General features: G+C 31.8%; 1 protein-coding gene across 1 annotated transcript in view; it reads right to left on the bottom strand.

Moving 5' to 3' along the window:
* Window positions 1-15,100, bottom strand: part of LOC106465222 (adenylate cyclase type 2-like) — a gene marked incomplete at its 3' end in the record, with an annotated part of 160,955 nt that overhangs the window by 131,184 nt on the left and 14,671 nt on the right. Inside the window, exon 2 of the mRNA XM_022393078.1 lies at window positions 5,713-5,767. Coding sequence (XP_022248786.1) covers window positions 5,713-5,736 — 24 coding nt within the window. The remainder of the gene's footprint in view (window positions 1-5,712; window positions 5,768-15,100) is intronic.

Genomic DNA, 15,100 nt, shown 5'->3' with positions numbered 1-15,100 from the left:
ACCTGAACGCTCACATCCTTTTAATTATGTTTGAAATTATGAACATTGCTCAACATCATGAAAATTAAACCTTATTTTCAATAAGCAATCCTGAAAAATATTTGGGGGTGCTTAACTTTTTTCCAGGTGTATATATATATAAACATAGAATATACATTATTCATCAAAAGTGTATATACTTGATTCCAGCTACAAAAAAAAAAATATGTATGAGTACATAATAATTATGCATTCACTACATGGATAGTGGCTAACGTGTCCTGACTGTGAACCCGAAGGTTAATGATTCGTGTCCTGTTGTCGCAAAAAATGCACTTCCCACTTTGGGGCTGTAGTTGCGCTATAACAGTAACGAGCAGATTCAACTATTCAAGCAGGTAATTAAGAGTAGCCCAAGAGTTGGTGGTAAGTGCTGTTGAATAAATCCCTCTTTATTGTGTATATTTCCTTAAAAAAATATTATTAACCTTTCTTTTTAGTATCTCAATGGCTCAGCGGTAAGTCTGCATGTTTACAACTCCAAAAGTTGGGTCTCGATACCCGTGGTGAGAAAACCACAGATAGCTCATTGTGTAGCTTTGTGTTTAACAACACACTAACCACCAAGGTTATTTTAATTCGTCGACTTTAGATACATAGGGAATGAGCAATTTGTTCTGTTTTTTTAAGAATCTCACTCAAACCTACACAAATCCTATATGTGTACAGTTTTCCCTAACTTTCAGTAATAGTTTTTTATTTATTTCCATTGGATTGAAAAGAAAGAAAAATATAGGCAAGAAAAATATTTTGGTTTTCATGTTAACTTCTGAAATTCAAGCCATTTAAATAAATATTTATATTTTCTGAAGCACGATTTTTTAATATATTGTTTAGTCCTAAACTTAACGCTGACTTATTGAGGGCTCTGGAATTGATGGGAGACGTCACGTTATTTTTGTGTGTGTGTGTGTATGTGAGTTATTTTAGCAACTAGTGGCTATGTTCTTCAAAAGGAAGAAGATATTATGAAGCAATGAAATAATAATAGCGAAGGTTATTCATAACATACATACACAACAACAAAAGTATGTACGTTGGCTTATTGCTGTAATAGCGGTGAGAAAGATAAATAAAGTAACCGTTCTCTGAACACGTACTAATTAAGGAAGGATCTTCAAATTATTGGAATTTGAGTATCTGAGCGTGAATGTTGAAAACAAGTCATTTTCATTCGCTTCATAATATCAAATGAAAAACGAGTTTAGAGGTTTAAACGTGTGTCATCTGTCTTCGGTAAACTACCGCTGTTAGGTAAATAACTGTAAAGATAACGGTGAAAACATAACGGTAGAGGAACGATAATGTAAGAGAACGATTTGTGTAACGCGATATAAGGACAAAAGTACGATCTTATTTTGTTTGTCAAGGAAATTTATGGACTACATCTTTCAAACACTTTAAAAGATTCAGGTTTGTTTGTGTGTGTGTGTGACGATCAAGATTAATACCTGAAACCCAATTTATGGACTACATCTTTCAAACACTTTAAAAGATTAAGGTTTGTTTGTGTGTGTGTGTGACGATCAAGATTAATACCTGAAACCCAATTTATGGACTACATCTTTCAAACACTTTAAAAGATTCAGGTTTGTTTGTGTGTGTGTGACGATCAAGATTAATGCCTAAAACCCCACACACACACACAAACAAACCTTAATCAAATTGTGTTTTAGTTATTAATCTTGATCGTCATTAATATTTTAAATTGTTTGAAAGATGTAGTCCATGGTTTGTTTGTGTGTGTGTGTATGACGATCAAGATTAATACCTAAAACCCAATTTATCCAAGTCCTTATGAAGAGAATATTAAACGTATTTTTGTCAAGTTGAGAAAAGAGAAATTCGCTGATGTAATGGGTTATCTTGTATTCAAAACAGAATACAAGTGGGTGTTCGTGATAAAACAAAGTTATTACTGTTTTAACTGCAGGAACGGCGCGATACTTTTCACATGTAAACGTTATATTATTACAATAATAATACATGTTTAAACAACATTTGCATGCTGATACAGCAAGCTCTCATCGGAAAGTAGGATTGAGACATATTAAAAAATGTAAGAAAGTCTGCGTAACAGTGGATATTCACGAATCAACTTTTGTTCATAAATGTTTCTCCGATTCTTATTTACCAGTTCGTTACAATTTCATTCGTATTATTCACGAATCAACTTTTGTTCATAAATGTTTCTCCGATTCTTACTTACCAGTTCGTTACAATTTCATTTGTATTATTCACGAATCAACTTTTGTTCATAAATGTTTCTCCGATTCTTATTTACCAGTTCGTTACAATTTCATTTGTATTATTCACGAATCAACTTTTGTTCATAAATGTTTCTCCGATTATTATTTACCAGTTCGTTACACATTCATTCGTATTATTCACGAATCAACTTTTGTTCATAAATGTTTCTCCGATTCTTATTTACCAGTTCGTTACACATTCATTCGTATTATTTACGAATCAACTTTAGTTCATAAATGTTTCTCCGATTCTTATTTACCAGTTCGTTACACATTCATTCGTATTATTCACGAATCAACTTTAGTTCATAAATGTTTTCCCGATTTTTATTTACCAGTTCGTTACACATTCATTCGTACTATTAGAATTATAATGACTGAAGACGAGGGCTTTTACTTGCGAATTCAAACTGCAAAGTAAATCTGTATGAAATATAGCATATGGCTTAAATATTTATATCTATAAATATATAATAAACATTACCTTTTTTACATTTTATCCTGATATTCATAACTACCGTTTGTATTTTTACTATATCTTGGACTTACTGCTACTATCAAAGATTGATTTTTTAAATATTTCATTGAGTACAACTATTGGTGTCCATTTGATAACGTTGTTACTGTTTTTTTCATCTACGGCTCTCACTTTTTTAACCATCATAAAATGACGTTTCGAGCTTTCTAAGTTAATCAGAAATTTCTAAACCAAACTCTCATTCAATTGAATCAAAATTATTAGATAAAACACAACTTTTTATGATGGTGGTCGGACAGAGCACAGATAGTCCATTGTGCAGCTTTGTGCTTAACTTCAAACAAACAAACAAACTATCGCATAAATATTTTTAGTTAAAATTTTGAGACTACGAGTTAGCTTTTGAATAACTGCTGAAAAGTTATATTAATTTATGAAAGTTCTAAGAGTGAAATTAACAAATTATTTACACATGCGTGTTGTTGTTCTATTCTAACCAATTCTGTTTTACTACTCTATGTTTTTGTAGTCTTTACTCATAAAATATTTATTTTAAAAACAAACCTATAACATCTGTGATACTATTTTTACAAATTTTGAACTTTTTTACCTGCAGACGAAATGATAGAGGTCTGCATGTTTGTTGTCAGAAAATGAAATATTTTCTTCTTTGCCTCTTACTCTCGGTTTTAATTCTTACTGTTTAAAGTGTTATTTCTGGAATATCGAGCTTCAAACACATCATCCAAAACCACGTTGATATATAATCCACTTTGACATCACGGCAGAATGTGAAAGCAGCTTTTTCGCCTCTAGCTGTGTGTTGAAAGGTAAATTCTCCTAATATTTTTCTCGCTTGTTACTCGCAGAGTTATTTGCTATCAACGTACAGTCGGGTTGATTTATCTATGAAAACATATAGAGATTTTTACCGTTATGGACAGCGGCGTTAAACGAACGAGTATAGGTATCTCAGGTAAATATTCTCAACTTTCAGCCCTCCTTAACGAAGCCTGTTTGGACTTCTTTCACGTGCTTGATTGAGTAATACGTGGATGTCTAGTTATTGAACAGAGTAGCCGGGGAAGAAATTGTAAACATTATTTTTGAGATGATTAAGTGACCAGTAACAAGAATAAAATTTATCTTAAGGGCTACCAGAGCTGGCAGTTTGGTTCATAATATCTCTAGCATACTTGTTTGTTGTTAAGCGCAAAGGTACACAATGGGCTAGCTGTGCTGTGCTCATCACTGGTATCGAAACCCGGTTTTCAGTGTTATAAACCTTCGGGCTTATTACCGTGTCACCGAGGGGTTCTCCACCATAATCGAGTTTCGAGATAAACCCAAATATTCGAAGTGACTTATTAATTGTCGTGACACGGAAGTGACTTATTAATTGTCGTGACACGGAGATTCGGGAAAATACTATCTGTTAGCCTAAGTACCTAAACATTTGTCTCGTTTTCAAAACTTTATGTATTTTCATATATATAAATCTATATATTTGAGAAGGAAGAGCATGGAGTGCCATGGAAACATTCGAGCATTAAGATGATAAAAGAAAAATACTAAAAATGAAACGATACCACTGTCAAAGACTGCCTTTATTAAATACGAAACGTTGCCACTCTCAAAGTCCGTCTTTACTAAAAACAAACAATACCACTGTCAATGTCTGTCTTTACTATACACGAAACGATACCTCAACGTATGTCTTTACTAAAAACGAAACGATACCACTGTCATGTATGTTTTTACTAAAAACGAAACGATACCACTGTCAATGTATGTCTTTACTAAAAACGAAACGATACCACTGTCAATGTATGTTTTTACTAAAAACGAAACGATACTACTGTCAATGCCTGTCTTTGCTAAAAACGAAACGATACCACTGTCAATGTATGATTTTACTAAAAACAAACGATACCACTGTCAATTCCTGTCTTTACTAAAAACGAAACGATACCACTTGTCAATGCCTGTCTTTGCTAAAAACGAAACGATACCACTGTCAATGCCTGTAATAGTTCTTTCGATATGTCAAAATCAAGTGTTTTATCAGTTAATACCAATTATTCTCCTAACTCAACACTAGATATCATTTTTATTAAATATCTCGTGGAGAGGCCTGTAGATAGACATCGAAAAAATGTTATTTAAATACTCAACTATTTTACTTGAAGAGTTGTATTTTCATACAGCCGAAACGATACCATGCTTCTTTTTCTTTTATTACGAAAGATTTGACTTTATTTTATTATTAGTTTTTTTAGTACACAAATCGTTATAAATGATATTAAAAGTGTCGTCTATAAAATATGGCGATGAAAAATTTAAAAAAGAATGAATAAAAGACGAGTATTAATATTAGTGATACACCTTTAAATCCACAATTATATATTATTGCAAAAAAAAGATATTTTGTTACATGTTTTGACATTTATTTGAGTCGTCATCGGGCAAACATATATTTTCGAAACATGTAACAAAATATCTTTGTTTTGCAATTATAAAAAAAAATGTGTTTTACTTATATGAATCAAGGCCCACAACGTATACGTGCAAACAAATTAAAAAGTAAATATATTTTGTCGGGTTGAAAATAGGCTCCCAACGTATACGTCGGAACAAAAATAAAAAGTAAATATATTTTGTCGGGTTGAAAATAGGCTCACAAAACGAATATAATAATATTAGCCCCCCCCCCAGGGGCACAGCGGTATATCTGCGGACTTACAACGATAGAATTCGGGTTTCAATACCCGTGATAGGCAGAGCACGGATAGCCCATTGAGTAGCTTTGTGCTTTATTACAAACAAACAATAATTTTTTAAGGTTTATAACCAGAAACAATATATATATATAACAAATTGTATAAAAACAATTTTAAATGTAATTGCGTGGAAAGTTTTTAATGGAATTTAACCGCCTATTTTTACCTTTGTTTCGGAGCGGTATTTCATTCTGCTGACTTCAATAAGATCGTCAAACAATCTACAACACAGGCGAATGATCTCCATTAAAAACATTTCATTTGTGTACAATATTATATTAGAAAACAGAACCTTTAATAGCAACTGTTTGTTTCACCATTATATGTTATTACTATAGGAAAAGCACTTACTTTATGAAAGTGCTTGTCCTTGTTTAGTAATATAGATCTCATACTTCTCTAGAAACCACTTGATGTTCTTAGTTTAGACCTGTACCGTTCAATATTTCATTTTACAATAAAATAGCATTCTGTTATCATAAACGGTCTTGTAGTGTTTTATTGTAAACGTTTTGTTTATCGCATGTCACTATTAAATACTTAAAATACTATGATATTTACTAATGCTTCATCAGATGATACATAATCTATTATTCGCCAAAAAATTTTTCAGGTGAGATATAACTCGATATTCGCCAACACTTTATGACATAGCACATAACTTGATATTCTCCAACACTTAATCCCATATTATATATAGACTAGCTGACGCACCCTTTCAACGCACCCTTTCAACGCACCCTGGGGAGTGTATAGGGGACTAAATCCAAACGCCGATCCCCTCCCCTGTCACTCCCTGGCGTGCCAAAGGTTTGTAGGCATCAATATAATAGCACGAGGAATACTTAAGAGCCATCGCAGGGAACTCGGGGGGGGGGGGGAGCAGATCCGAATGTCGACCTCCCTATGATACTCCCCTGGGCTTTGAGGGTGCTTTTCAAGTTTGTTGATTGATTGAGACCACTTCTGTTTTATACTTACAGATATGACAGTCACTAACCTTTTATTATATTACATAACATGTTTCATATTTCCCCCAAAACGTATTTTCTCGTCAGGAAAGTTAATCTGAAAAGAAAATTTATAAATTGGAGAATTAAAGAATCGATCTTCCCGATATTAAGTATTATTTTTAGTGCATAAACCGAAGACTAAGAAATATCTGTATACTTACACTTCCTAACTAGTGAGTTTCTCTTGTTATCTGTATACTTGCACTTCCTAACTAGTGAGTTTCTCTTGTTATCTGTATACTTCCTAACTGGTGAGTTTCTCTTGTATAAGTGACTCGTAATGATTATCACAATATAGTTACTAACAAAATTTCTGTGAAGTGATTCTCAGACAGTAATGATGTACTTTTTTATTTTGTTTTTGATATACATACTTTCATACATTTTTTTTCCGCAAGAGATGACAAAATTTTAAATGTAGAGAGTTTTCACTAGTTTTTATGTATGCTTTTGTACTTCACGTGTGTATTTTAGGAAATAGAACTTTGTTTAAAATCTTTCATACGGTCATATATTAACATTTAAGATGTTTTTATTTCAATGATTTAAACCGATGTGTTTCGTCTGACATTATTTATTAGTTAAACACCTGATAGTGACACTTGTGTTAAAGTACGGGTTTACAGTTTTCTGTTATCGTTATGATGATGTCTGGGAATGAATTCAGTGTTGTTGACATTACTAACCCGATGATACAAGTAAACCAACCATCAACAGCAGCTTCGTTTAATCCCTTGAGCTATTTCAAGCAATTCCCTTGCCACATCCCACAACTAGCGTTGGCAGAAGTTTGGGGTGCATTGATAATGTAAACACTGTGGGAAATTTAATTTTATATTCGAATTGATACAGAATAAGTTAAATACAGTAGATATAAATATCGATTGATACACATCTTGAAAATCAGCAGCTTAATGCAACTAGAAGTATCAGCGTGGTGGGTTAACACGACTAAAAAGGATGACAGCAAAAATGTCTTGAATTATTTATTACTTTCTATTTTCGGAATTGAAGTAGATAGTTTAAAAGCTAATAGAACTAAGGTGACATTAAAGCATAGGTTTAGCCACTAGTACCCTATCATTGATAATCCTCAGATAGTTTAAAAGCTAATAGAACTAAGGTAACATTAAATCATAGGTTTTGCCACTAGTACCCTATCATTGATAATCCTCAGATAGTTTAAAAGCTAATAGAACTAAGGTGACATTAAAGCATAGGTTTTTGGCACTAGTACCATATCATTGATAATCCTCAGATAGCTTAAAAGCTAATAGAACTAAGATTACTTTAAAGCATAGGTTTGCTACTAGTACCCTATCATTGGTAACCGTCATAGAGCCACCGAGAGAATATAAAAATATCTCACTAGTAGAGTTTGTAAGAGCTAGCACAAAATTAAAACTATATTAATTAACTATCAGTAACATATAAAATGCCCCCCGGTGGCACAGCGGTATGTCTGTGAACTTATACTGCTAGAAACCGGGTAGCTTTGTGCTTAATAATAAACATCAAACATCAACATATTAAAGATTATAATAAATCAAAGCTAGAAAAGTTTTATTGAAAAAAAAAACAATTGGAGTCTGAAAATAATTAGGTCATTGAGTTTGGTTCATAGAAATCACTCTACAGTTTATTGTAAGATAATATTTAATGAGTTACGTATTTGGAAGGTGAGTGTAACTTTTCCGCACTATATAGATTAAATATAGTTAATCCTTAGAGAGTCATAGAGACAGGGTCTTCTTCACAAAATATAGTTAATCCTTAAAGAGTCATAGAGACAGGGTCTTCTTCACAAAATATAGTTAATCCTTAGAGAGTCATTATGACTTAATTAGATATTTAAATTTATAATTATAATTTTCCAACCAGAAACTATATGATAACAGGATTTTAACTTTATAAGCAGGTGAAATTATTATTATGATAAACGTCTTGATAATTGACTTCATTAGTTATTTTTGTATAAATATACTTAGCAAGGGTAAATAATGTCGAAGATATAGCAGTCAAGAAATATTTTATTTGTTGCTTGTCGTTTTATTACCAAGGAAACGCATGATGCTATATTCATTATTTCAAACTTATCTATCTAAAGTAACAATAATATATCTATCTGAAGTAACAACAATATATCTATCTGAAGCAACAACAATATATCTACCTGAAGTAACAAAAATATATCTACCTGAAGTAACAAAAATATATCTATCTGAAGTAACAACAATATATCTATCTGAAGCAACAACAATATATCTATCTGAAGCAACAACAATATACATTCAATTCATCGCTTTTTGTGCACTCTTATTTTTGTCTAAATTATTTATTTAAAATAGCTTATTCATTCTACGTTACTTCTGTTGTGGCGTGGGTGGAAAAAAAAATGAGATTCAAAAATACCATTTATTTCTCTATCTGTAGCTTCAATTTATCACCGTTTTCCTGTATTTTTATCTACTTACCTAAATGTATCAATACATCTGAAGATCTAGTTATTTATTTTCTTTTTCTTCCATCTTATACATAAACTACTAAGAAAATTTCAAAACTATAATAAAACATCAAATCAACAATGTAAGTTTGTACTAGCATTTTAGTTGCACATCGAACCATTCTTAGTTGAAACAAAATTTACAAACCAATCTAACTGTCTTAGCGTTAAGTTCATGTTTATTATTCACCAAGTATGTGTGTAGGAATGGAAATAACTGTATATATATATATGTTGTTGTTTTTTATTTAATGAAACAAAAGTGTCGGAAAATACATATTGTATAATAAAATTATTACAAGCTACAAATGACGCAAGATTGACACAGTAAAAAACAGTTATGCTTGCATTAGGGACAGGGTCTTCTTCACAAAATAAATTATGAGTATTAAACAGTACATCTTCGCGTTATAAAACAACAAGGAGATTTGACAAGGAAGTTGTAACAAAAGATAGATATATGAACAATAAAACAATGACGACCAATGAGGGTGTACCATTTTATCGATTGTACGACTAACAGACTTAATATAAAGAGGGTCTCTAAGCTTGTATTTGTACAGTGCATATCCGATTCCATCAAAGAGCATTATTTGTGTCAAAAAAAAGCTTCCACCAAGCTGAAATAGAAAAAAATTGAACTATTGGACCGTGATCATGTTTGTTTCTGTCGCTTTGTGTTGGAAAACATCTTTTACATCACTTCCATATTTGAAAATCATAAACGACAAATGAAAGGATGTTTTACATCATATAAATCTTAAACACTTCAACTGAAGTTTAAGTAGATTTACAATAGATGTATTTTAAATCTACGTGATAGAATCATTTAAACGTTTACAAATAAGGCTTAACTAAAAGATTCCAAGAGAAGAGATTTACTTAATTAAAAACTAATGGGATTCATTGAAATTTCCTAGAGATGTTTTTTTCTGAAGTTTTCTTTGAGGTATATACAAATACAGTTAACAATTCCTGTTAAAACATAGCTGTTGAGCTTGTTCAAGAAACAACTTTCTTCTTGAAGACTTTCTATTTGTTTCTTTCAAGAATTGTCTGAAACATTTTCTAGTGAAAATTTATTGAAAACAAATTTCGTAGGCTATATTTTTCAAATTTCTTGTTAAAACGTTCCTTATAAATTGAGTTTTAATTTCTTTATGAATACTTTGTTGAGCGGATTATAATTAAACATTTGTTTTCGATCATTTAATTTGAGGCTTCTCAATGATTTCCAGAAACTCTGCCCCCCCCCAGTGGCACAGCGGTATGTCTGCGGACTTACAATGCTAGAATTCGGGTTTCGATACCCGTGGTGGGCAGAGCACAGATAGCCCATTGTGTAGCTTTGTGCTTAATTAGAAACAAACAAACCAGAAACTCTCTTAAAGCACCTCATTTATACTTTTAGTTAAGTATGTTTAAACCTTTTCCAATTTGGTTAAACAGATATTTTAAATGACGTTTATCTGAAAATATTCTAGCAAGGTTTATTCAATTTTTTTATGATGATTTCTTAAAGCTTTCCTAGTGAGAGTAAACTAAACTCTATTTAATATATTTTATCGTAAATCTTTTCAATGGGGTTAATTTAAAGAGCTTTCATGTATTTATGTAATATTATCTTAAAGAAACATCTCATTGTTAGAAGCTCATTAGTAATAGTAAGAAGGCCCTTCATGTGTACCTGCCCCCAGTAGCACAACAGTATGTATGCGGACTTTCAACGCTAGAAACCGGGTTTCGATATCCCTGGTGGGCAGAGCACAGATAGTCCTTTGTGTAGCTTTGTGCTTGACTACAAACAAACAAACACATCATGTGTACCTTATAAGTAATACTATAATATAATCTAGCTGGGCTGTATTTTCTCGTCAAAAATGTCTCTACAGTTAAGCAATATATATATATACGTACATAGTCCGAAACCTGGAGGAATGATGTAATAAAATGGAATGTTTAGTTTATCATACAATGTTTGAATCATGGGGAAATGACGTACTTGAAATGGAATGTTTAGTTTATCATACAGTGTTTGAATCATGGGGAAATGACGTAGTTGAAATGGATGTTTAGATTATTGTCTAATATTGATGTGTCAGAAATGAATGCGCTTAGTTTATTACACAATGTTTGAATCATGGTGGAACGATACTGTAGAAAGGAATGTTTAGCTTATCATAGAGTTTTTGAATCATGGGGGAACAATACTGTAGAAAGGAATGTTTAGCTTATCATAGAGTTTTTGAATCATGGGGGAACAATACTGTAGAAAGGAATGTTTAGCTTATCATAGAGTTTTTGAATCATGGGGGGAGGAACGATACTGTAGAAAGGAATGTTTAGCTTATCATAGAGTTTTTGAATCATGGTGGAACGATGCTGTAGTTTCTGTCTATCTATGTTTGTATGTAGTTTGAAGTAGTGACAAACTACTGAACTTATGTAATCTATTGTTGGAGCTTGTTAAAACTCATGTGCATTGTTGAATCCTATTAAATCTCATGTGCAATGTCATGTTGATCTTTACTTTAACATACTTCAGGAAAGTTTGGACAAAATACATTATCAGTCATTGGAACGAATACTAGCTTCTGTTCTTCTTTCCCACATAGACAGTCTATGTGGTTCGTGCGGTAAAATCAAAATTATTCACATTTTTCAATTTCTAATGCTGCTTCAAGCCAACACTCTTTGTACTACTTTTTCTGAGTTATGTATTTTCTGTGAAATATACTGAAAAAGTTTTATTCTAGATGACTGAATATGTATTTTGTATTCTTGTCATTAATATGTATGTACTTCGACACCTTGGATACACTTACATAGAATTGGGAAAAATGGATAAGGTGAGTTTTCAACAACAAAAAACCTGTTCCTAGATTCTAAACTTTTCAATGAAACCTGCGTAAACTTGGAAGTTTTTATTTTCTACATTCCTATTTATAGCTCCATTTCAGTTTGGAAAATAAAATATTAGTTGCTTTCTCACACAGTCCACAGTGAATTTATTCTCACGCTGCTCATACAGTCAGTCACACCGGGTTTGTTGGTATACATGTTTAGTTGTAGAAATGGTACGAAAAATTAAGAACTTACATTTTACAGTTTTCAAACGCCTGTTTTAAAAAGAAACAAAAAACTTAACCAGAAATTTATAGAAGTAATGGAGTGCATGAAGTTCAATTCACCCAATTTTCCCAGGAGGTTTGTTAGTGAAATGTTTTTAAACCATGTTATAGCGATAGCAGTGTAAACTTTTTACAACCATGTTATAACGATAGCAATGTAAACTTTTTACACCATGTTATAACGATAGCAATGTAATGTTTTTAAACCATGTTATAGCTATAGCAATGTAAACCCTAACAACACATTCAAATATATCCCGTGATTCTTTGCAAATACGAACCATCTGGAGAAATTATGTTACTTTTAAAGCCACTGTTGACGTTCCAAAGTTGCAGTTTTGACATTAACACGTGGCCAAGTAGTGATTATTTCGACAATTACAGTAACGTTTTGTTGAATGTTTTCTGCATTGTTAAACAAATGAAGCCAGTTAAATACTTTTGAGAATATGCAAATTAGATGGTGAATAATACAATATCTATATTTAATACCCGGATACGTTTGAAGTCCGTAAACTTACCAGTTAATCCACTAGGAACAACTAATATACGATGAACTTCGTTTGAGAATATATCATTTTGAAGAAAGAAACGTCACTGCGCTTCCTTTTCAGCATAAAACCATTATAGCCAACTTTCGTTTGAAAGATTTTCAATATGAAAACAATGCAGCTAGAACTCATTGAAAATTTCAATCTCATTTAAAACAAACCTCTCATTAATACACATTTCTTATATGCACATGTAATATAAGATCTAGCCACAATTGGTTATTCTAATATCCTATGGGTGACTCTTTTAACAATTAGAGGCAACAGAGGTAAGGTTTCTCTCATATTTATCACTGTTTGTTTTTTCTATGATTAAACAAACATTGGTTTATTTGTTAAACGAAACTTCTTATCTGATGATATCATTTACAGAAACAGTGTGATATTCTCAGGTGAACTGACATTCCTACAAGTATAGGATAGGTCCACCAATAACAGCAGAGTTCGAAAAGAAAATTTGCTTAGAATTATTTGCATCTGGAAACTCGACAGAGTTTTTAAGTTACATGAAAAACAAAAAGATCGAACACCTTTTAAGAGCAGTGAAAACAATCTTTATTACAAACATAAAATAATAAGTGAGTATGTGTTTGCGTAGACGAGTGGATTGTCTTCTCTACTGAATCAGTGACTAGGTCTTCAGCTTTTCATCCCTCAAGTTGAATCTTTGCAGAACCAGTCACGACGAAAACGATGTAGGAAAGACCTAGAAAATGATGTTTCGAGCTCAAACAAAACCACGAAATTCTAACTTTTTATGGGAAACCAAAGACGAACTTGTGTTTATCTTCCTCTCAGTCATAGTATGAGCTTCTTTTGGTCATTCTTTTCTTCCATGAAATTTCACTACCTTCCGAATGTCTTAATGTCGGATTTTTAAAAATTCTCTTTCTGGTATTAATGAAAACAACAGATACGCTGTTTTATTCAATATTAATTTCCTAATAATGCGTCACAGCTAACCTCATATTAATCAGTTCTTACCAATAAGATCAAATCTTTTTTCTTCATGCATTTGTTGTTTTACACAAATCCCTTGTAACTCGTTGATTCGGTATACTTCTCAGATAATTAGGTCAAAAACCTAGTGAGTATAGGGTGGCATGCTTTATAGAGTTCTCATAACTCAGCTAGATTATGAGAGTGGTTCAAACTACATTTCTCATCCAAAAACTCACCTAGATGTTTTAACTGTCAATCATAGAACCATCCTAACTTTGTAATCAAGTTGAAATCACACACACTTAGATGACCTTGTTCAATTTAATAAAATAGCCTAGAGTTACTGACTTTAAATTATCACGTAAGTCTGTAGGAATATATGTAAAAAGACAGGTTCAAGAAACACGTATTAAACTTATTTTTAAGACAGAGACCCAGAGGTGTCAGCATTTATGAGTCATATTGTTTCTCATGCAAAAAAAAAATGTTTTAGATTAAGGTCTACAACGTTCAAAGTATTTTTGTATTGGCTTCTTTAAGCTATTGGAAAATGTTCTGAATGTCAAACTGGGGAATGTTCTTACACTTACTTTCTTTCCCCATTCTTAATCTGTATAATATTACTGCTGTTTTAACTTTCATCAGTCAATTCAGTACCCCCAAAATGAAAAATGTAATTTCATCTGTTAAAATTATCATTCCTCTCTAGTCAGTTTGGCTATGTGTTTTCAAGCTACACGCTTTAAAACTTTGAGAAAACTTTATTAAGTCTAGACTAATTAATATTCAGTGACCTAAGGGACTATTAACTTCAACGGAATGAATAAAAGTATAAAATAAATCTTCACATTTTATGAACATGGGAAGATATTAATTATACAGCATTCATTTTTATAGATGCTTAAATGGTTCTGTTTTTGGCTAGATCTTAATATAGAAATTTAATCTAATTTAGATTGTTTTGGACTGTTGACTTGTCGTAATGAAAGAGTTGGGAAACAGCGACAATGTTTGACAATTAACTTTACACTTAAATTTTATGTTTTAAAAATCTAGAAAAATACTAAAATATCTTTCAAGTCACATGTGATAAGTACTATTACTACTGTGATGTACAATAATAAAATAATGTTATAACGTACAACAACAAACTACTGTAATGACGTACAGGAAGAGAATATTGTTGGAATGTACAGGAATAAACTACTGTTGTAATTTACACCAACAAAATACTGTTGTGATGTACACCAATAACAAAATGCTGTTGTGATTTACATTAAGAAAATACTGTTATAATTTACATCAACAAAATACTGTTGTAATGTACACCAACAAAATACTGTTGTAATGTGCAGGAACAAAATACTGTTGTGCAGGAAAAATAATGTTGTGATTGACGTATAAAAACGAGATA

The sequence above is a fragment of the Limulus polyphemus genome, unplaced genomic scaffold, assembly GCF_000517525.1.
Source record: "Limulus polyphemus unplaced genomic scaffold, Limulus_polyphemus-2.1.2 Scaffold1874, whole genome shotgun sequence".
Classification (NCBI taxonomy): Eukaryota; Metazoa; Arthropoda; class Merostomata; order Xiphosura; family Limulidae; genus Limulus; species Limulus polyphemus.
This window is presented reverse-complemented; position numbering and strand designations above follow the sequence as displayed.